General features: G+C 36.0%; 1 protein-coding gene across 2 annotated transcripts in view; it reads right to left on the minus strand.

The window, feature by feature from the left end:
* Window positions 1-244: 244 nt before the first annotated feature.
* TMEM144 (transmembrane protein 144) overlaps window positions 245-23,822 on the minus strand; it is a 52,912-nt gene continuing 29,334 nt past the window's right edge. For both annotated transcript variants that reach the window (XM_064383788.1, XM_012448477.3), the window contains exons 7-12: window positions 22,845-22,912; window positions 20,119-20,237; window positions 17,667-17,786; window positions 16,453-16,550; window positions 11,151-11,204; window positions 245-2,147 (exon numbers count right to left, since the gene is read on the minus strand). In XM_064383788.1, the coding sequence (XP_064239858.1) occupies window positions 2,064-2,147; window positions 11,151-11,204; window positions 16,453-16,550; window positions 17,667-17,786; window positions 20,119-20,237; window positions 22,845-22,912 (543 nt within the window). In that variant the 3' untranslated portion in view covers window positions 245-2,063. The remainder of the gene's footprint in view (window positions 2,148-11,150; window positions 11,205-16,452; window positions 16,551-17,666; window positions 17,787-20,118; window positions 20,238-22,844; window positions 22,913-23,822) is intronic.

Below are 23,822 nucleotides of genomic sequence, written 5' to 3' on the forward strand. Positions count from 1 at the left end.
GCATTTTTGGCAATTGCCCATTTAGACTAGCCGCTAACTAATAAGTTGCTTTTTTGGTAACTATTTTGAAAAAGCTTGTCTGGTACCAGAAACTATACAGAAGTAGTAAGATTGATTTTTCATTTTTCTTATGCAATTGCTTTACTTCACATGTAAAATTTTGCATATAAACTGGAAATCTCAACCAAAGAATAATTAAATGTTATCAAATATAAAATTCTAAAATATATTTAAATGAGAAAAATAGCTTTTGTATCACAATTTATTCAAAGTTATCAGCATAATTTAATGACATTTCAGGTTACAATTAAAATGAGTATAAGAAGTTATAATCAAATATTTATTTGCAATTATTAGCAATTCAATAAACAAACAATATTTGCAATATTAGCAATTCAATAAACAAACAGAATATTTGCAGTTATTAGCAATTCAATAAATTAACAGAAGCTGTATCACTTTTAAGTAGTATTCATTTGGAGAGTAATAATTGTTTGGATTGGAAGGTGGTGAGCTCAGTAGCTCTTACATAGTATTCTCCAATCTACAAAAGCCTTTTTTCCCCTTCAAACACAGAATAATAAAAGCTAACAATTACATAGTGTTTGCCTAGTACCAGATACTCATCAGCATACTTTACTGATTTTAACTAATTTCAATCACATAATAACCACGTGAGGTAGGTGCCATCATAAACTCCATTTTGTAAATGAGGGGTCTAATATAGGGGCCTTAGGAGCTTGTCCAAAGCCACACAAATAAAATGAAACAGAGATGGGGTTTAAACCCAGGCACACTGACTTCAGAGTATACACACAAATAGAATGTTGCTTTGTTTGTCTTGCATAGCAAAGTAATATACAGTCCTATCAGGTGGGAATGGGTAAAATGTACATTTGAATAGGGGTTATATTATTTCCAGGTTTTGGAAACAATTGCAATAAACATTTGTACTAGCAGTTCAGTTTCAATTTTCTTTTTTCTTATAAATTTAAATCAAATTTCTTTTTTAGAGATTAGACCCTGCTATGTCACCCAGCTGGCGAATTCACACTCTTGGGCTAAGAGATCCTCCTGCTTCAGCCTCCCCAGGAGCTGGGATTACGGGTGTGTGCCACTCTGACTGACTTAATTTCAGTTTTCTTAAAAAAATACAACTAGCATACCTGTAATTTTATCTTGTCTACTGGAAACCACCAGTTAAAACAAGAAGAAAACAGGAAAACCTCCAGTTAAGAGGGTTTTAGAAAAGTGTATTTCAGAAAAAAATAATTGTACATTCAAAAGAGTGGTTGGTTCCTGTAAATTGTTACTGATAACCTAGAATCTCACTCTAGCAAAATCTTTGTGTATTTATGTATGTGCATGTACTTGTGTATGTACATATTATGTTACGTACATATTCTCAATGGTGAAAAATTTTTGTTCTCTGAGAATGGATTTTATCTGGAGGTAATCAAAAGCATTATGAGATAAAATGGGTAGATGATGTAGAGTTGGGCAATATTAACTTGAAATAAACATAAGTTTTGGCCAAAAATAATAAAATGGGCTTTTTAACACTTTAGTTACCAACTATGACATTTACTTTATGAAACAAAGGATCCAAATATCTTTGGAATCTAATTTCATTATAAGGTAAGGCTCTCCCTCCTTGCCCAAGGTATTTCTGCCTCACTTCATTGGGATAATAGGTGAGAAATCTGCACTGTAACTTCTTTGTATATGGACTTCATGCTGTGATCTAGATTATGCAACACTAGGTACATATTGTGGTAAAAAGAGCGTCCTTGCATGTAATGCTATAATAATGTAGACATTTTAGTCACCAAGTAAAGTCCTACCTTCATAAACAGTTCATCAGAAGAAATTTTCATTTTATACTTGAATGAAACTCAGTTTTCCTTCATTCTCACATTTTTGGGGAAAAAGTCATTTACCCACTCTAACAGTGGCTGAGATCCATTTGCTTTGTGAAAATGCACTCTGTTCTCAGCATAATCCCTCTTGTCCGATAGACGTAGTCTCTTAACCACTGCTGCCATCTGCTGGTCTTGTTATTGTTAGATTTTAGAAAAAGCAGTGCATAAGGCTCCAGTCAAGATGATGCAAAATGCAAGTATCATTAATAGGTAGTTTTGTAGGCCCTGAATAAGAAAAAAAAGAATAACAACGATGAAAAAAGCCTGAGTCAAATGCACCAAATGGACAAACTCTCAAGATTGCTAGGGACCTGACAAACCGTCGCTGTAGCCACTTGTATGCTTTTTTGCTCTCCCGTCCAAGTAATCAGGTTCTCACGAAACCCTGCAAAGCCTTATGAATTCACCCATTCGGTAAATAAATGTGGGCACCCACCAAGCTTCAACATGTGTCTTCATGCAGCCAATCATATAATATGGGAGACAGGAAGTAATCACAGAAAAGAATATCACCTGAGAGGGGCGTTAATAAGCAGACCACCATGGTTGTTTGAGAGTGTGTTACAGGAATCTTAATCATGCTGGATTGGAGGGTGGGGAGTGGAGCTTCTAACTACAAGTATCAGTGAATTGGCCAGGGGAATAGGGCAGCGACTACAGATTCCAGGTAGAAGGAATTTTGTGTGCACAGTCCTGTTGTAAGAAAAAGCAAGATATTTCCCAGGGACTGAAAGGAGGTCAGTGTGGCTGGAGCAATGAAAGTTAAGTGGAGTAAGATGAGGTTGGAAGACCATGGACCTGAGCACTTGTTATGCTTTGGGTCCTATTTTTTTTTCTTTTTTTTTGAGATGGAGTCTCACTCTGTCACCTGGCTGGAATGCAGTGGTGCCATCTCAGCTCTCAGGTTCAAGAGATTCTCCTGTCTCAGTCTCCCAAATAGCTTGGATTACAGAAGCGTACCACCACACCAAACTAATTTTTGTATTTTTAGTAGAGACAGCATTTCTATATGTTGGCCAGCCTGGTCTTGAACTCCTGACCTCAAGTGATCTGCCCGCCTCCGCCTCCCAAATTTGGGTCCTATTTTTCAAAGCAAAGAGGAAGACATTAAAGAAACATGCAGCTGGCTGTGTTAAAATATCAGATTTGCATTGTGTAAAGCTCACACTTCTTTTGCAGGATGGCAGACAGATTGGAGGGGCCAGAATGGATTCAAGGAGACCAGTCAGGAGGTGACTGTAGTCTTCCAGGGAAAAGATGACGAAGGGGAGATGGAGAGATGGAGATGGATCTCAAGGGTGAAGAAGAAATGCAGAGATGGTGTGAAGAATGACTCAGCTGGCCTTGCCCAGTTATGTATGGGGTCACTGGTCTTAAAGATGGGAACTACTGAGAACCACTTCCCTGTGTTGCCCAGTCCATCTTTGAATTAACAAAGAAGTATCTTCCTGTGTTAAGTAGAAATATTTCATTTCCTGTAAGTTCCATCACTAGGAGTACAGATAGATTGATTTTAATATTTCTCCCACAAGATAAATCCTCAAACACTGAAAAAATAACTCTCTTATATCCCCGGAGGCCTCTCTTTTCCTGGTCAATATTTTAACTCTTTGACTATTTTTCATATGGAATGGTTTCAAGCTTCCTTTCTGTCTGGCTTTTCCCCTCTGAATGACTGCCAGTTTGTCTAAATCCTTCTTTATGTTTATAGAGCCCCATAATCTTTTTTTTAAAGTGAAAGTACAGAGACTTGTTCTTGTTGCAAAGCAAAAGTACACACTCAAGAAAGGGGAGTGGGGATGTACTCAAGGGAGAATCATGCAAGGGGGTTGGGGTTCCTATCTTCATGGTTTCTTTAACCAAGGGGTGGAATATTCATGAAGATTCCTGGAAAAAGGTAAAGGTTTCTCAGAACTGTGGTGTCACTCATTTTTACACCAAATATGGGTGTGCCCAGAACTGCCATGGCACTGATGGGTGTGTGATTTGTATGTTAATGGGTGTATAATGAGGTCCTAGGTGAAACCTAGGGCAAATCCAGAACCAAACCGTTTGGTTCAGTTGGTCTTAGCCAGCTTGATACACACCCTGTTTTTCAGGGTCTTATCAGCCCATGGGTTCTGCAGCTATTTCAACAGTTTCCTTTTGCTAGTCATGTGAAACTGCTGACCGGAATTTTCCTAATCATCTGTGATCATCCTGTATTATTCCTGTCTCATCCCCGCAGCTTAAAGATTTCCATCCCTTACCCTTAAGGCTTGATGTGGGAGGAAGTCAGTCTTCTGTATCTGCTTCCCACTGATTAAGGGCATTGGCTCTGCGTAGTGAGGGCATGGTAATCTCTGGCTATCTGGTCTAAGGATCCCAAGGGTGGGTTATCAGGAGAGTCTAAATCCAAGGCAGAAGACCCCACTATTTTAAGGGAAGGTTTGAACATCACAAAGTATAATAAGACTAGTACTTCTCTAATTTTAGAGATATCTAAGGTTACAATCAGATTTTGTAATTTAATAATTCTATTTAATAATATTATTAGATTCTTTTTAAAAGGAAAAATAACAATGGTTTATTGATAAGTCATTGAGAAGACACATAAAGTTTCTGGGAAAAGAAAAAAAGAATGGAGAGGAGGCAGCCCTAGGAAGCAGTTGGCATCCTGCCTGCTTCATATCTGCAGGAACTGGGCTGGTAGCCTCCCTCTCTGGTGAAAATTCTGGCCATTCAGGTCTGACAGATTAATAGCCCCAAACTACCCAAATTTGGAGCAAAACTTCAAGGAAGGTAGTGGGAATAGAATGCTGTGTCTCTGAGGCAAGAGTTGACTGACTTGTTGGGGGAAGTGGGTTCGTAAAAGCAGGACCTTGGGCTCTGTTAGAGGCTAATTAATCCTCAGGGCTAATCTGGACTCAAGAGTATCTCCCCTAATTCTCACCCAAGGACTCAGTGGAGAACATGCACCAAAACTTGGGTTCCTACAGCCAGGCCATGCAAAGGGTGGGCTTAGGGAAACTCATTTCCCCCAACACAGATGCAAGGGGTCGGAGGGTGGGGGGTGCTTCTGTCTTTGCTGCCTTGCAGCCAGGTCAGCTTTGAAGGAAACCCAGAAAGGGAAGTTCTAACTGGGCTCGCCCAGGAAACAGGGTTGGGGCAGGATAGGCAGGTTGACAATAGGAACACATGGCTCTCCTGGCTCCACAATGAAATTCTCACTGCAAAGCGTAGTCTTTTGTCTGGTTTCATTTTGCCTGCTTTCCTCACATTTCCTTAAAGGTCTTGTGTTTCCAGTTTACTGGAAGAATGTAGAGATCAGAGGCAAATTTGTGTAATAAATCTGAACAGAACAGAAACAAAGTCCAGGATGGAGGGAATGTGAAAATTGTCAAGGAAAGTTCTTTTGTATTATTAGTTCTTAAGATTAATGCTAACTAATATAGAATATATATATGTTATGTATACATAACATAGAACATACTATTATAAGATTAATGCCTATATACTTATGTATACATAATGTGAATATACATACTTTGTATACAATTACATATACGTATACAAATACATATGGTCATGTATACCTATGTATAAATAACATATATGTTATGTATTAACTAACAAAATTAAATAATTATGTTACTAACTAAATTTTATATAAATATATAAAAATTATAAATTAATTATATAAATATATAACAGGAATATATATATGTTAATTATACATATATACATACATATATTCACTTTCTTCAACTTAATAAAGAGAGAGGATTAATTTGCCTCTGTTCAATGACCAGAGACAGGTCTTTGTAAGTTAGGTTGGGGCCAGTTGAATTGTCTGGTTCAGTGTGACCCTCAGCACTAACAGAAGCCACTCAAATCCCAAATTCTACAAGTAAAAGTACCCAAAACTTGCCAAGTGCAGAATGGCTTATTTAACTACACACACACACACACACACACACACACACACACACACACACGGCAGTAGGCTTTGGATTTCCCTGCATCTTTTTCTTAATTTTTGAGACTGCAGTGCTCACCTAGATACTGATACTAATGCAGTATAAGTATTCCATAAATATTTGCTCAAACAATGAATACACTAAAGTGATTTTCACATATACATTGTGAATTTGAAATTGATACAATCAAATTTAAAAATGGGTCTTCAATTACAAGCTCTCTACAATCTAATTACATGAATACACCACTAAGTAATATTTTATTACCTACATAGACAGAAGAATAATGTTCTCAGGGAATGAAAAATTTTTTCCCCTTCAATGTTAAGAATTTGCCAAAAATGCCGAGTCTCCTAGAGAAAAAGACTGATTATAGTTGGGCAACAGCAATAGTTTTCCTTCATCAAAGGTGGATGCTAACTCTTGGAGAGAGCACGCTAACATCCTTCCCAAAGCAGAAAGTTTTTCTAACTTGGATTTCTGAAGCAGCTACTAAGATAATAGATCATCGTATTCTTCATCAGAGAGTAGCTTACTGACCGATACATTGTTGAGGTGATAACTGCCTGTGTTGGCATTGCTGTAGACATGCTGACTAAAGTGTGTTGGTAGAAGTATAATTTATATATAGCTTAAAGATATAATAATCTAAAATGAACTTCCCAATGAGTAACAGATATCAAAGAGTATCGGAAGAAAACATCCAACTGATGCCTTACGGCATTAAAACTAAATGAAATCATTAAAGTCCACACACAAAAGGTGCTTGGCACTCAGCCTTATTCCTTGCAGCTGTAGGTTGTAAACTGTTAAATACGTGTCTTCAAGGACTGCTTTAAGATATAGAACTGACAATAGCTATGAGTCCTACAGATAACAGTTTTGCTTTTGTTTTCTTCTTTAGAGTTTAGGAGTTTTTGTCTTGTTTCTACACAAATACTTAACAAATTATTCGTATGAGATTTAGGTTTTAGTGTTTATTCATGATGCTTTTCTAAACTGATTGGGATATAAGTATTTAATTTTTTTCTTTAAATCAGCTGTCAAGAGGCAATTAGGTGTCTGCATTAAATAAGTTACCACTGGACATCCTTTAAGTTTTGTTTGTAGACAGACATATAAGATCATTTATTTATTTACTTAGTTATTTTGAGACAGAGTCTAGCTCTGTCACCCAGGCTGGAGTGCAGTGTGCAATCTTGGTTTACTGCAATCTCCACTTCCCAGGTTCAAGCCATCTTCCCACCTCAGCCTCCTAAACAGCTGGGACTACAGGCACACACCACCACAGCCTGTTAATTTTTGTATTTTTGTAGAGACAGGGTTTTGCCATGTTGCCCCGGCTGCTCTTGAACTCCTGAGCTCAAGTGATCTGGCTGCCTCAGCCTCCCAAAGTGCTGGGACTACAGCTAAGCCACCATGCCTGGCCCCAGGTTTTTCTTTAAAAAACAAACAAACAAATAACCCTTTGCTTTCAGCTTGGCCCTCTCTCTTCTTTTAATACTTATAATCTTATCTTAGTCATTTTTTAAAATAGAAAAAGAGCAATCAGTCATTTTCTTAGGCTTAGAAATCTTTATTTTATAAGAAAACTGGCCTAGCTAATCTAAATTGCACATTCCAGAAATATGGTACGTGTGCTGTCATGCTTTTTTTTTTTTTTTTTTGCCTATTATTACTTAAATAATTAGCCAAACTTTAGAACCTACTCTAAAAATTCTAGAAAAAGCTTCACTGGGATGTTACAGGAGTTATACTCAAGGTAATTGGCGAGAATTGCCTAATTATAACGGTGAGGTGTTCCATCAGAAATGTGGCCAGCCTCCCACGTTTGTTCTGATCTCCTATGTCCTCCAGTAAATGTAGCAAAGTAAAACACAGTATTTAAAAAATCTGGCACGTTACTTGTTAATACTTTTCTTAGATGTATGTAATTTTTGTGGTTATTATTAATAGCATTTACTTTCCTCTTTTCAACTGGTTGTTAGTGATATACTGGAAGGCAATTGATTTTCTATTTATTTTATATCTCAAGCCTTACTAAATGATCTTATTGGATCTTAAATTTTTCAGCTGATTCTTTTAAATTTTTATTTTAATTTATAATTTTTGTCACCAATAAATTGAAATCACAATGCTTACATTTTTTAAAATGTAATCTGCAAATAAAAGTTTTCTCATTTCTTTTCCTATATTTATTCACTTCATTTCTTATTCTTGTCTTTCCAAACTAGCTAGATTTACAGAAAATATTGAATAATAGTATGGAGAAATCTTTGACTTCTAACATACAGAGAACTCTAAGGTTTCATGAAATTAAGGTATATAATTGCTATTTTGTTTTGACAGACATACTGCACCACTAAAGCTTCCTTTTATTTCTAGCTTACTAAGAGGTTAGTATAGTATTATCACATCCTTTCCCTATTTCACATGGTAGAGTAAATGAGATTAATTAATTTACATATTATGAATGATCCGTGCATTCCTGAATTAAACCCTATTGGGTCATAGTATATTAATCTTAAAAGTTACTTTTCTATTTGGTCTGAGCCATCTTTTTAAATATGTCTTTACCAAAAACAAAACAAAACAAAATAAAACAAAACATTCCTTGCTGTTTTTCAGTACCCCTTCAAATAAAGAACTCTAAAGAATTAATACTAGGCTTTTTGGTTAGGGATTCTCTCTGTGAACAGGTTTCTTATATGTAGTTAAAAGGATTTTCAATTCAGTATTATTATTGTAGTCATGACCAAAATAATTTTCAAATGCTTTAATATAAATCTATACTTAGTTTATGCTTATTTATACCTATAATGACTAATAAACTGTGATTTTCTAAGGCTTCAGCATCTTACATGAGATAATAACCAATTCTTCAATATAAATAAATCATCTTTTGTGAGGTAGATGAAATATATGCAGAGAGATTTACGATATATTTTTGGCACAGAATTACTTTTTGTAGAAAGGAACTCCGACTACAATAAATGAGAATCTTTCATGAAAGTAACTTACAAGTTTATACATATTTCAAGTTATTCTCGTGTATTTAAAAAAATTAAAATTCTGATCATAGTCCATGTATTTTCAAAACAAATATATTTTTAAAATTTGAGAATCTTAATTGTATTATCAAATAATGATTTTAAAATCAAAGTATTTTGTTTATAATTGAAATGATGTTTTAAATCTAAAATTAAATACTCATTTTAAAGATCAGGTAGAAGGTCATTCACTTTTATGGCTCTCAGAGATGAGCAACCTCAATCTTCTTAGAGCCAGGAATTATCTGCTACTACAACTGCATATTACGACAAGTTTACCATGCCTTGACGGGGGGAGGGGTCTTTGGATCAACACTGTCTTTAATAAAAATTATTGGAAAAGGGTATTTGCATATATTCCTCAACTGAAGACTTTTTCTACAAGTAAAGGTAACTGGGGAAAGTTCTAAAGCAATTTTTTAAAAACGATTAAAATTTTAAAATCTTTTAATTAAAACTGGTGCCCAGGCTAGACTTGAACTCCTAGGCTCAAGCGATCCTCCTGCATAGTTGGACTACAGGTGGATGTGACCATGCCTGGCTGAAAGAGGAGAAATTCTCCGATTTTGTGAGCTTTCTTATTCTTTCTTTCTTTCTTTTCCGCTTTTGAAGAGACAGGATTTCAAGTGCAGTGGTATGATCATGGCTTGCTGTAACCTTAACCTCCTGAACCCAAGCAACCCTCCCTCCTCAACCTCCTGAGTGGTTGTGACTACAAGTGTACACCACCACACCTGGCTAATTTTAAATTGTTTTTGTAGAGATAGGGGTCTCACTATGTTGCCTAGGCTGGTCTCAAACTCCTGCACTCAAGCAATCCTCCCTCACTGGCCTCCCAAAGTGCTGGGATTACAGGTGTGAGCCACTACTCCCAACCTGTTCTATTTTTCTATCTACAGTTTGGGCTAGGTTATATGACACTCATCCCCAAAATTAACTGAGCATTTACTGCATTCTTAGTACTGTTCTTAGCACTTTAGTCACATTCTTACAGCTCTCTTGGTAGGTTATCCCCAGTTTCAGATAAGGACTATATGCACAGAGAGGTTAAGAAACTTGACCAAGGTCACACAGCTAGTTCGTGACAGAGTCAGGATTTGAACCCAGTTGGGTTCTTGAGACTATACCTTTTGTTGTTGTTGTTATTGCCCAGGCTGGCCTCAAATTCCTGGGCTCAAGTGATGCTCCTGCTTCATGTCCCAGTAGCTGGGACTATAGATGCATGCCATCATGCCTGGCAAAGTGATTTTTAAAGAAAACACACACACACACACACACACACACACACACACACTCTCTCTCTCTCTCTCTCTCTCTCTCTCTCACTAGAACTATTTGATGAATGCAATTTTAAATTCCCATCATTTACATTTGAAAAGGAAATGGCAATAGCCGCCTGTTACCATGTTGTTTTCCTACAAAATTGCTGGTTTGACATGGAGGCCTTTGGGAGACATAGGAACCAATATAAACATCTATTCCCAAAGCCCATTTACCTCAGGGGATATTTTAACCTGTAGGATAAAAAAAATTCATCTTGTTTATCTACCATATTTTAAACAAATTTCCCTCTTTCCAACAGGTTTCCCTCTTTCATATTTCATTGGGTTATTTAACTAGAATCACTTCAGGGAAACGTAAGTCAATGACAGCATTTTTCCACTGGAGAGGGGGTGGAGAGAGACACGATGTTACATTATAATGATCATAGCTCTAGTATTTTCTTTTCTAATTAGGTATTATCACATTCTGAACATTTTATCTGTCAAATCCACTCATCGGTTGTTTGCCCTGAACCTAGGCACCACAGGCAGTTCTCAGAAAATAATGCAAACATAATATTAAATACTCACCTGGGCCCATTTCCATTTTCTTTCTTTTTTTTTTTTTTTGAGATGCAGTCTTGCTCTGTCACCTAGGCTGGAATGCAGTGGCTTGGCTCACTGCAACCTCCACCTTCCGGGTTCAAGCAATTCTCTGCCTCAGCCTCCTGAGTATCTGGGATTATAGGTGCCAGCCACCACGCCCAGCTAATTTTTTGTATTTTTGGTAGAGGTTGGTAGAGGTGGGGTTTCACTATCTTGGCCAGGCTGGTCTTGAACTCCTGATCTCATGATCCACCTGCCTCAGCCTTCCAAAGTGCTGGGATTACAGGTGTGAGCCACCATGCCCGGCCTTCCCCATTCCCATTTTCTAAGTTCACCCTTTCTTATACATACCTTTATTTCCTTAAACATGAAGACACCCCACATCGCAGCTATAAATCCTGGACCCTTAAATAAAAATATAAACTTTAATTAAATTGGATATTTATTCACAACTAGGTTCTATATAAATATAGTAAGTAGGAGATAATATAAAAATATTTTCAGGGAAAACTACCCATAATATCAACCCTAACTCCATACTAAGCTAAACATTAAGTGATACTAAGGAAAAGTTGAAGACTTTTTTTCATTTTCTTTTCTTCATAGTCTTCATTTTTATTATTTTGATGATGCTATAATATTTTGTGCTACATAATATTTTTCTTTAATATATTTATCATAAATTATTTTTATAAGCACATAGCTTATTTTTTCCATTGGCCTAGTTCCTTAAGATACTAGAAACGGGATCAGTAAGAAAAGTGTGCACAAGCTTCTAACTTTCTTTGGCATGAGATGATCTCATAACTGAAGAAATTTTGGCATGTTCTTTTTGGCTTAACAAATAATGTACACGTGGAAATAGCTCATGCTTTAAAAACATCTTTGATATTACTGCAGAGCAATCAAGTGTGGCTAGCATTAAACACCAATGAATGCTAAAAAGAGGTTTATGGGAAGATTAAAATAAACACGTAAAGGAAAACAACAGGGGTTTCTGGGCAGGAGACAAAGAAAAGAATGAAATAATATAGGACGGAGGAAACGAGAAGAAATAGGTGAAGAAAAGGAATGATTCTGCAATTTATGAACTTTAAGATATTCAAGTTTGGTTTAGCTGAGAAGGAAGAAAACTGGAATTTGGGTTAATTGTGGTCTTTGTAGAGAAGGTATATTGTATCAGCACTTTTATCATTGCTCTTCAAACCCCAAAAAACTCTGGAAGAGCTTCAAATAGATTCCAAAATGTTTTCCCCCCACCACTACTCCAACTGTCTAAAAGACTGAGTCAACAAAGTTTGATTCCACTCCTGGTATGTAAGTGAAGCGAAAAGATACACTCCTCTCTGTTTATCAGTATCTGGAAAGTCAACATCAAAAGAGTCAGAGAAATAGGTCAAAGAACTGCCTTTTATCAATGATGTAAGTTCCTAAGCCTCAAAATCCAAATCAAACAAGAAGTATATGGGTCTTTTAAGCAACCCCACACTGACTTTCTACAGAGTGGGAGGAAATAGTAGAACAGAGGATACCACACTAATGTTATGCTCAAGAATTTTTAATCTGAAAATCCATTTCCCTTCAGAGAACATGGTACAGGACAATACCACAAGGTATCATTGACCTTTGAAGATTCTTGTCTGATTGTTTTCTGAGTTTAGGCATGGCCTAAGCATTATTGTGAGAGTAGTGGTTATAAGAGGGGTGCTTTGCTAAAAGTAATGCAAGCATACGTCCAAGTATGTACTGACTCTTTGATTTAGGCCAAGGAAAGCCACATAGGACGGGCATCTTAATAGGAGATACACGGTGGCTCACGCCTGTAATCCCAGCACTTTGGGAGGCTGAGGCGGGCGGATCACGAGGTCAAGAGATCGAGACCATCCTGGCCAACATGGTGAAACCCCGTCTCTACTAAAAATACAAAAAAATTAGCTGGGTGTGGTGGCGTGCGCCTGTAGTCCCAGCTACTAGGGAGGCTGAGGCAGGAGAATTGCTTGAACCCGGGAGGCGGAGGTTGCAGTGAGCTGAGGTCACGCCACTGCACTCCAGCCTGGTGCCTGGTAACAGACTGAGACTGTCTCAAAAAAAAAAAAAAAAAAAAAAAAAAAGAGATACAACAGTTTTGGTAATTTGGACTGTATATTTTCCTTTTGTAAACTAATGCAAATTAGGTGTAAATCGGCCTTTGCAAACAAAGTGAACTTGCACCTGTCTTGAGAATAAGCTGATTCAGTTTAGAATTATCAAGGAAGACTTGGAGCAGAGGTAACAGTGCTTACTATGTGACTTCTTTCTTTCTTTCTTTTTTCTTTTGACTTTTTTCTTTTTAATGGCTTTCTTTCTTTTGGCTTTTTATTTGCCAATAAACAAAATGGACGTTACTTTCAAAGAACTCAGGCTAGTTACCACTGGATATATAATTATGGGAATAGGTATACCTGGGAAGAACAGCACTGCTGGGATATTAAAAATGTATTCTGATAAAATTGATTGACCATATTCATAATTGTTGAAGGTTGGTGATAGGTTTGTTTGACATTTTACATTTAAAAAGTTTAAGAAATCGGGCCGAGCATGGGGGCTCAGGCCTGTAATCCCAGCACTTAGTGAGGCCAAAGCTGGCAGATCACCTGAGGTCAGGAGTTTGAGAACACACTGACCAACGTAGAGAAACCTCGTCTCTACTAAAAATACAAAATTAGCTGGCCGTGATGGTGCATGCCTGTAATCTCAGCTACTCAGGAGGCTGTGGCAGGAGAATCGCTTGAACCCAGGAGGTGGAGGTTGCAGTGAGGCAAGATTGCTCCATTGCACTGCAGCCTGGGCAACAAGAGGGAAACTCCATCTCAAAAAAATAAATAAGTTTCAAAAAGTTTCGAAAATCTAGCCCTACCAAAATATATATATATTAATTATATATGTCATCTTACATATGTAATATATATATACACAATCTTACATTCTTAATTTTTATATGTATAATATATATAATAATTAAGAATGTAAGATTGTAAGAATGTAATATATATTATATAATATATAATTCATTAATTTATCAAATTATTTTTATAATTTGTTTAATAAATATATATATTTAATATAAATTTATTTATATTATAAATTTTAATATAAATTTATTTAAATTAATTATTATATATTATATCTATATCTACACACAGAAAAGATTCAGTTCCTACCCTCAACAATCTTACATTCTTAATTAATTATATAATTAATTATTATGTACAATAATTATATATATATAATAATTATATATAAATATTATATATAATAATTATTATATTATATATAAATATTATATAATATAATAATTATATATATATAATTATTATACAGTATAATTAATTATATAATTAATTAAGAATGTAAGATTGTTGAGGGTAGGAACAGAATCTTTTCTGTGTGTAGATAGGGTTGTCCTTGGATAAAGTGACTAAAGTAAAACCAAACAAGGGCCTAGTAGCAATAGGGACCTCCTCCCTCACCAACTCCAAATACCTGTCCCTCCCAGATAACAAGCACCACATGTACCAGGTAAGAAAGTCACACCTGGTGAGTGAGAAGGCTCTGCTTACATTACAGTTTTTCAAGAGCAATCTCTTTGATGGGCAGGTTGTCAAAAGCCACAGTGACCATTCCCACTGACCCTCTCTCTGCCCACACCCCCCACCTCAGTGGTTTATTTCCTCTGAATTAGGCTTTCATTTTGTCCTCAATCTTTATTCTAACCCAAAACAAGAAATGTTGGTAGCAAAACTAACTCTGTCTACCAGAAAATTTTGTAAAGGATGTTGTCTGTTTTTCAACCTTCCCTTTAAGAGGTCCCATATGATAAATTCTATTAAAAATTCAATGCAAAAAAAAAAATTGGTCCGTTCTGAGGGAATAATATGCTGCTAATAGTAAGAATTACTACCCCATTGCATTATCCTTTTGAAATCACCAGGTAAAGTTTAGTGTTTTAATGTTTAATCACAGCAACTATTTGCTCCCTTTCTCGTCTTTGCCACTGTTTTGATTTTTTATTTGTGTTTGTATTTCTCTTTGTCTGTGTAACTTGATTGTATCTGTGTATTTTAGAAAAAATTGCCTCAAAACCTTTTTGGAGAACACACATCTGTGCAAGAATATAATTTGAGTAAAAGAAAAAAAATCACTATCATATGATAAAGATAAAAGTTTACATTTGATATAAATAGTGGCTGTCCTATTTTAATAAATATTATTCCCCCTTATCTACATAAGGGATTTCATATTGTCAAATAACATTTGCATCTATAGCCAAGGGGCATATCATACTGTATACTTTTCTCTGCAAATTTGCTTTTATGCATCTAATAGGTAAGCTTTATACCCACTGCCTGTCACTCCTAACATTAAGTGTCCTTGAAATAAGGAAGAACAAATCTCTTGTTGGAAAGAATTTGGGTCCTTTGCCATTTCTATTATGAAGACTTTAGACCTACAGAAATTCTTCATAACTTGCTAGATTTTCCCTCAGCAGGATTAAGAATGTTAAAATGCGGATTCTGTAAATTTTTAAAAAAGCCCTTTATTATTTGAATTTAGTTGTATTTGAAAGCTATTTTACAGAGTAGAACTGTCAAAATACACTGTTTGGTGCCCAGAATTTATATCAAATTATATCAGTGGTTTATAGATTAGACAATGTTTCTAAAAAATCAGTTTTCTAGCTTTACACAGGTATGCAAACACTAAAATGTTTTAGATAAAGTTTGTTAGTGATGATGATTTTGGAAGCACGGGATGCAGTTGAATGCTGGTTAGCAATCTACAATATCTAGGGCAGGACTAACAGCCCAACACGAAAGCAGTTCCTGTATGTATATATCAGTCCTAGTACCACAGTGAACCTAAAACAAATTCTTAATAAGATCCCATTATGATGGCAGAAAGTAGCACTGTGTACTGGAAACCCCGTACTTAAACGTCTTCAGCTTTTCCTTAACTATGAGACTTCAGATCATGTTCTTAGCTATTGCCTCAATTTTCTTATCTTCAAAATGGGAATAATCTTATGAATACTTATTTTGCCTATGTAAAAAAATGTTTTTCTATTATCTATGTTTTACATCATTAGCACCTAGAAAATTGGATGAAGCAAATTGTATTACGTACAGAGTGGTAACACCCAGAGATAACACCTTGCTTTAGCACTTTCAGAAAGTTTTGCTTAAAAACAGTGAAGTACCATAGGAAGAGGTGTCTGAAGTACTTTCAGTCTCACAAAATGGTCATGACATTGATGTGGTAATACACATAAAATCATTTTTTATACTTACAGACTTTTATATAAGTAGAGATCAATAGTTATAAATAGCAAATTTCAGTGCCTCTAAAATGACATCAGATAAACTAATCAAACAAAAACTGCAAGGATATTAGAGATTAAGGATTAATAGCCCTGCTAAAATGAGGTGAGAAATGTTCCTTAGCAATCAAGCACATGAAGATTCAAGAGGGTCAGTTTATCTATCTGAGTCCATTTAATTGTACTCCTAAAAAATCAAACTCCATCACAGTCTTTAGTGATGCCCTAAGAGTGCTTCAGAAAAATTGGATTGACATTTATAAAATGAAAATTTGGAAAAACAGTTCAGCTACTTACAGCAGTGATTATAGGAAAACTGACCACAGCACTCAGAGAGTGATTCGCTATGAACCAACAGCAGGTAGCTATTGCCCAAAGTACTCCTGAGAGGAATCCTGAAATACAAAGACAACACACATTTGCAGACTGTGTTCCTCTCTTGAAGAACTCACACTTTAGCTACAACAGGAATACCAAGGTGCACACATAAATGCATTCCGATCAATGTTGTTGGCCAATATGGATTTTTGAGCTGTGTTTTATTGTTATTTTAGAACCAGGTAATTTCTCTGCTCTTGGCTGCTATGGGTAGAATGATAAATGCTTTCACATTATCGGCATTAAAGTACCCAGAGTAGTAAAAGAGGTAGAGATTGGGTGGTGAAGAGGGGCCTAGGGGACAAACAGAACATGAACATTCTCTGCAAATACCATTTACTGTAAACCATAAATATTAATAAAGTGGATCAGAGTGATGGTACTGCTGAGAAAAAAAAAATCTGTAGGATCTAAGTAAAAATACCAGCTAAAACTTTCACAGTACTTTACCTAGGCATTCATTAAGTATTCTAGCATTTTCTATATGGTGACATTCTTTAGCATGAGTCTGTTAGGCATTTAGAACGGGACTCTGACTTATGCCTTATTTTTGCCTTTAAAAAATTTTACTTGTGGACCTATATTCCAAACTGAATTATAAGAAACTCCTAAATGAGATTAAAAAAAAAATCAATGCCTAATGAATTAAGTCCAAAAACATGTATGTTTAACATACGTCTTTTTTGAATTCATCACATTCTCTTCTTGCATTTTGTAGAAACTGTTGATCCAAGTTACTGTTACTGCATATTCCTATTTGCTGATATATGAACACTTAGATAGTGAAAAAGAAATAGTAAAGACTGATGATCAATACAGAAGATGTTTGGCACAGGAAAAGATCTATTAATAGATTTATTGTTTAAGTTTTAGGTTCTGTAATAATGGCCAACATTTCATATTCAGTTTCATGGATTTAAAATACTTCATATTTAGTGGTGAACTGGACCAAAGTAATTAGGGGGAATGAACACACACACACACACACACACACACACACACACACACACACACACACATCCCCCCACCAAACAGAGGATGGCTTGGTTTCCAGAAGAAACTTATTCAAGCTCAATGAGTTGTAGATGATACTTTCATATAGTAAGAAGATCTTCTGTAGTACATATTCTTACCTGGTAGGACTGCTTCAGGATATAGTTTAGGACTATTTTTCATGGCTATGCAGTAGGCCAGAAAGTAGACAGTACTTGTAAGAAAGATGCCACTGAAGTGTGCAAAAACATAGTCTAAATCTGAAAATAGAGATTAAAAAGTCTCAAACGCCATTCCAATCATTCCAGATATATTTAGATTTCTCAAAATAAACTCACCAAAATTAACCTTAAAAGTAAAGAAACCGTTAATTATATTTAATCATCCTAGTTTTCTACATGGTGTTCATATAGAATTTTAATTAATACATTTAAAATCTGGATACATTAAGTATTAGATTAGTTACTATAATCAAAACTAAAGGCTAGTTTTTATGACAACGTGGTAAAGCTAAATAAGAAACAATGAATTATGTGACCGTGATGTTAATACCTCCCTTTTAAGAATAGGCATTCAGGCCTAATTTTACTAATAACAATAGCAATTATAGCAAATCTTCAGGTTGACTACAGTGGGGATGTGGGTGAAAAAAATTAGGGGTGCTAATTTTATATGATTCATTGATCAGTCTGGAGACCAGCATCTCTGTTGCAGATGACAGCTGTACAGAAGGCTATTCAGGAAGTTAATCCAGAGAGCGTTTTACTCAGTTGTTGATTATAAACCTAAGTACCTGGGGGAGTTAAATCCCATGATGGTGGCTCGATCTCAGCAAAATCCCAACTCCACTGACTGTTTAAGCAGATGGTACTGTGGCCACACAGATGGGTGCACTACAGGTTCTTGGCTGGGAAAGCTATGTTGGACTCAAAGTTTCTGTCCCCTAAAATTTTGACAAAGATGAATGGCCATGTTTAGGGAGAAAAGCTTAATGGACAGAGAGTTTGTCTATTGCTCTAAGTCTTAAATCCTATCTCCGGATCATGTAAGGGCAATACATCTGTATATGAACCACCACAAAAGAAAGGAAAATAGAGTGATTTAAAAGCATGGACCACTTGGGTGCAAATCCTCATTCCAGTACTCACTAAATTTGGGACTTGGGCAAATCATCTCATGTTAATTTTCTCAATTGTAAAACAAAGATAATAATGGTATTAGTTGCTGTGAAGATTAACTGGGTATTTGTAAAATACTTAGGACAGAGCATATACCACATATATGTGATTAAGTAAATGAAATAAAAAATAATGCCCCCCACCAATTATTTTTGAATAAACCAGAATAAAGTGTTCCCATCACATTACATTTAGAGTTGTCACAAGCAAGATCCCTAAGAAGCCATTGTTCTCTTTGTGTAGAGATTGTTGAGGACATTGTTTATTATGTCCTTGTACCAAGAACATCTGTGCTCCTGAACAATTAGTTGTTTTTATCTTGTGCTCATTGAATCATGAGACTGATCTGACTTCCCTTGTGCCTACAAGGACTCTAAGAGTCAAATTTAGGCTCCTTTCTAGCAAGTATACCAATGTACTACAAAGTTTTTAGACTCGTTTCTGGTTCCTTTTATATCCCCACTCTTGTTTTTCTTTCTGTTTTAATTTATCCTGTGTTATTCTATTTTTATTAGTTTTTATCTTTTTGTAAAAATGCAAAAAAGTATTTGTATAAAATTTTAACTAAAAAAAGACAGAAGCCAATAAAAGGTTTGAGTAATATACATGGGGCTAACTATAAAAAGGAGGATGGAAACGATGGCTTCTACTCAGTCTATCCGTTCTGTTACAATTGAGCTCAAATGTCAACTTCTTTGTCAATCTTTCCCTCATGTCTTTTGCCCTCCAAATTCTCCTTTATCTGAATACAGGACACATTAATTTTCTGTGCCATCTGACTTAGAACTTTATTTTATGAATGATCTTGTTCTCTTATCATTCATGGGTATAAGACATGCTTCAACGTAATTAGAGGATCCCCAAAGTAAACGCTCTTTCATCTCCTTTTGAACCTGTACAATGCTATTGCATATAGTATTGTGTTTACTCCTAGGAGACTAATTCTATCAATGGAAACTGAGATATTAACAGGAAGCATTACCTTGGGCCTTCCAGTGCACAACTCTGTGCTAGAAAAATAATATCTTCTGACCAAATAGGCTATACTTTAACCTTTACCAGATTTTAAAGTACTATGTATTACACTTTAGCCTTTTTAAAAGAGCAGAAGTATACATATTTTTCCCAAAGATCATCTAACTGGAAAAAATTTCCAAATCTTACTAGAAAGTCAGAAACCATGTTCTAAGATCCAAGTAGTTGAAGTGAATCTGACTAAAGTTAGTTGCATTTGTATGTTAAAGATCATATGCAAATAATCGTTTATTATTTTCGGTCTTCAATGTCTTCCTAATTCACCACTTACAATGAAAAGGAAAGATCGAATCGACACATAATATTTACTATTATCACAATTCTTTTTATATTCACAAAAAACAGATATTAACATAGTAAGATAACTTTTCATTCTCACCATATTGGCTTGCCCCTGCATATATACTCTCATTTCTTTTGCTGTGGTCCTTGATGTAGATGATTGGCACAAATGTAGATCCATAGAGTACTCCAGATATCACGGCAAGACTGCAGCCCCTTACAAAACAAATAAATCACTATTAATCTTGGCCCAAAGCAATATTTCTGACAAGCACACAAATGGAATCATAAACATGCTTTAAAATGCAAATCACAAACAAGCAAAAGCACTCATTTATCTCAAGCTCTGTGACTGGCAGAAGTCAGAGGAATACCCTGCAGTATTAAAGTGGCATCAGGGCTAGGAGGACAGCTTCAGTCCTCCACTGTCTAATTTTAGAAGTACATGATTTATAGAAATTAAAATGGATTATAATTAAAGTTGTCATTACATAGATGAAAATATTGCGACAGTTATATTGTACAGTTTACATAAACTTGGCACTCTAATTAAATTGAGATATCTATATACTGACACAATGCTTTATTTTTTTTATTTTTTATTTTTTTGAGATGTCGTCTCTCTCTGTCACCCAGGATGGAGTGCAGTGGCACGATCTTGCCTCACTGCAACCTCCACTTCCTGGGTTCAAGAGATTCTCCTGCCTCAGCCTCCTGAGTGGCTGGGACTACAGGTGCATGCCACCACGCCTGGCTAATATTTTGTATTTTTAGTAGAGACTGGGTTTCACCGTGTTAGCCAGGATGGTCTCGATCTCCTGACCTCATGATCTGCCTGCCTCAGCCTCCCAAAGTGCTGGGATTACAGGCGTGAGCCACTGCGCCTGGCCTTTTTTTTTTTTTTTTAAACAGCCTATGCTCTCCAGCACGGAACTAGGATAGACTGAGTACCAAATGCATATTTGTTGAAAACAACTATTGAGATCTACGAACTTGCCTATGGGTTAGTTGACAATGCCATAGTCAAGAGGAAGTGCTGATTTAATTAAATAATCTGGGTATTTCAGGCAAAGCATTCCTTTTCATAAAAAGGAAATGTTTCATTTTCAGCACTGGTGTAATGTGGACTCCCCAGACTTGGGCCATATCTGCATAAAGCAAGCATTTGCAACGGTTGTAGAAGGAGGTGATTAATATTTTGGAACAGTTCCTTGAAGTTAACACAAAGGACAATGACATAAAACAGAAAACAGGCCAGGCGTGGTGGCTTTTATTTATAATCCCAGCACTTTGCCACTGCACTCGGCCCTGGGCATCAGAGTGAGACCTTGGCCAGGTTCGGTGGCTCATGCCTATAATCCCATCACTTTGGGAGACCGAGGCAGGTGGATCACCTGAGGTCAGGAGTTCCAGACCAGCCTGACCAACATGGAGAAACCCCGTCTCTACTAAAAATAAAAAAAAAAATTAGCCAGACGTGGTGGCACATGCTTGTAATCCCAGCTACTCGGGAGACTGAGGCAGGAGAATTGCTTGAATCCAGGAGGCGGAGGTTGGGGTGAGCCGAGATCATGCCATTGCACTCCAGCCTGGGCAACAAGAGCAAAACTCCGTCTCAAAAAAAAAAAAAAAAAAAAAAAAGAAAGAAAAAAGAAAAAGGAAAAAAAAAATCACACAAACCTCCAAACAGAAAACAATTGTAGGCAAAAAAAATTTGCTCCAAAATGTAAAAACTAACTTAGTCAATTTAAATAGTACTGTATGTAACATGAGACTGTAGAAACTCACAAGACCACCTTGGCAATGTGTCTACTCATGCTGAAAATCCCTAAGTCACGTGAAGTCTGGACTTCATAGCCATGGAGCGTCCCAAACGCAGACCAGACTATTAGACTAGGCCTAGTTAATTACAAGACAAGTAACAATATTTTTTTTAACAAGTATCTCAATGAAGGGGAGGCTTTGTGAAGAAGTATTTGAAAAAAATTTTTTGTTTGAAAGATTGGTTTTATTCTGACGCAAAACAGTAACATATTTATTTCTTCCAAAGGTTGTTTGTTATTCTTTCATTCATTCAAATTATTCAAATATTTATTGAGTATCTACTATGTGCCAGATGCTGCTCTTTCCCCCTCTAAAGACAGTATACACACTATCAAAAAGAAGGCTTTACATTCTTGAGTCAAAAGATGTCACTACATAAGTTTAAAGCAGCCATCAAATGTAAAATGCAAGCTATATAATAGTATGTATTTTCCTATTTATTTGGAAGTCCAAAAAACAAAACAAAGCAAACACCCTAAACTAGAGGGGCTGATGTTCTGCTCAAATCTCTAAGTCCTTATGGAGACAGAGCGAGCAGGAACCACAAGGACACAGAATATTCCACTATATTTGACAACGAGTGTCTGGAATTATAAAACTGTCTAAACATAGGACTGTGGAGATTCCCAGAGCAGGGCTGGGATCCTGGGTGGTGCAGTGGTAGACAAGTCTATTGCCGAATCTGATTGTGACTGCTGAGAGCAGGTTGGTCACAATACTGCCTCTTTTACTTTAGCTACACAAGTCATGCAAAATTTTCTACTTATCATTTAGAGATAAGGGCAATGATTTAGTAATTACTTGAAGCAGTTGAACTCAATGGTATCTGTACTTAAAATTCAGCAGGGGACAAAGAAAACCTCTCCCCATGGAGATAGAAGTCAAAGCTTGCATTACTATTTTTTTCTTGAACTTAGATGAACATCATTTCAGGCTGGCAATCTTGCTTTAACCAAATATGAAACAGAATAATACAGCAAAGAAGTAACCTCTCCTTACACTATGCGGTGGTGTACTGTAGAGAGTTTATCCACCCAGGAACAGGGGTGTTGAGTTTTGTTGATCACCTATTGAAAACATTGGCACAAATTAAAACAAAAAGAGCATTTAATCGATAATCACACTGCTGATAATATCTCTAGTGCTTTTCTCTTCTCTTTCAAACATGCTTCAAAATCTAATAAACATGTTACCTATGTATTCTGATATCTCTAAACTCAACTGTTTCTAATTCTTTCCTCTTTCACTTAGGATGGCTTGGCAGCTGGCGAGTCCTCATTTTAAATTGTCACATTTAATATGTGGCTATTTTGATACACCTATAAAAACTAATCAAACTTATTAACTCATGTTTCATTTGCATATCTTAATGTTCTGCATAATCTGTAAAGAAATTAGAACCAAGAAAATCTCAGACTGTCCTCCTATGGAATGCTTAAGATCAATAAGCATTTCTTATACTGATTTAAAAAAAATTAGTTAATAAAACATTCCCAGCCATGTTTCAAAATTGGGCTAATATTCTAAGTCAGGAAAAATGAGCAAATTCCTATTTCTACATGGAATTATAGTATTCCTCCCTTATCCATAGTTTCACTTTCTGTGGTTTCAGTTACCACTGTCAACAGTAGTCCAAAGATATTAAATGAAAAAGTCTGGAAATGAATAGTTCATAAGTTTTCAATTGCACACTGTTGTGCATAGTGTGGTGAAACCCCGCATCATCCCTCTCTATCTCGCCTGGAATGTGAAGGATCCCTACGTCTAGCCTATCTATGTTATATACACTACCTGCCCCTGAGTCACTTAGTTGCTGTCTTAGTGATCAGATACAAAGATATACTATATATAGGGTTTGGTACTATCTGTGGTTTTCAGGCATTCCTTGGGCATCTTGGAACATATCCCCTGAGGATAAGGGGGCTATATTATAATACTGTCTCTAAGCCGAAGTGTTTTTTTTTTTTTGAATGGAGT

The sequence above is a fragment of the Aotus nancymaae genome, unplaced genomic scaffold, assembly GCF_030222135.1.
Source record: "Aotus nancymaae isolate 86718 unplaced genomic scaffold, 86718_ANA_hifiasm-v0.15.2.pri h1tg000033l, whole genome shotgun sequence".
NCBI lineage: Eukaryota > Metazoa > Chordata > Mammalia > Primates > Aotidae > Aotus > Aotus nancymaae.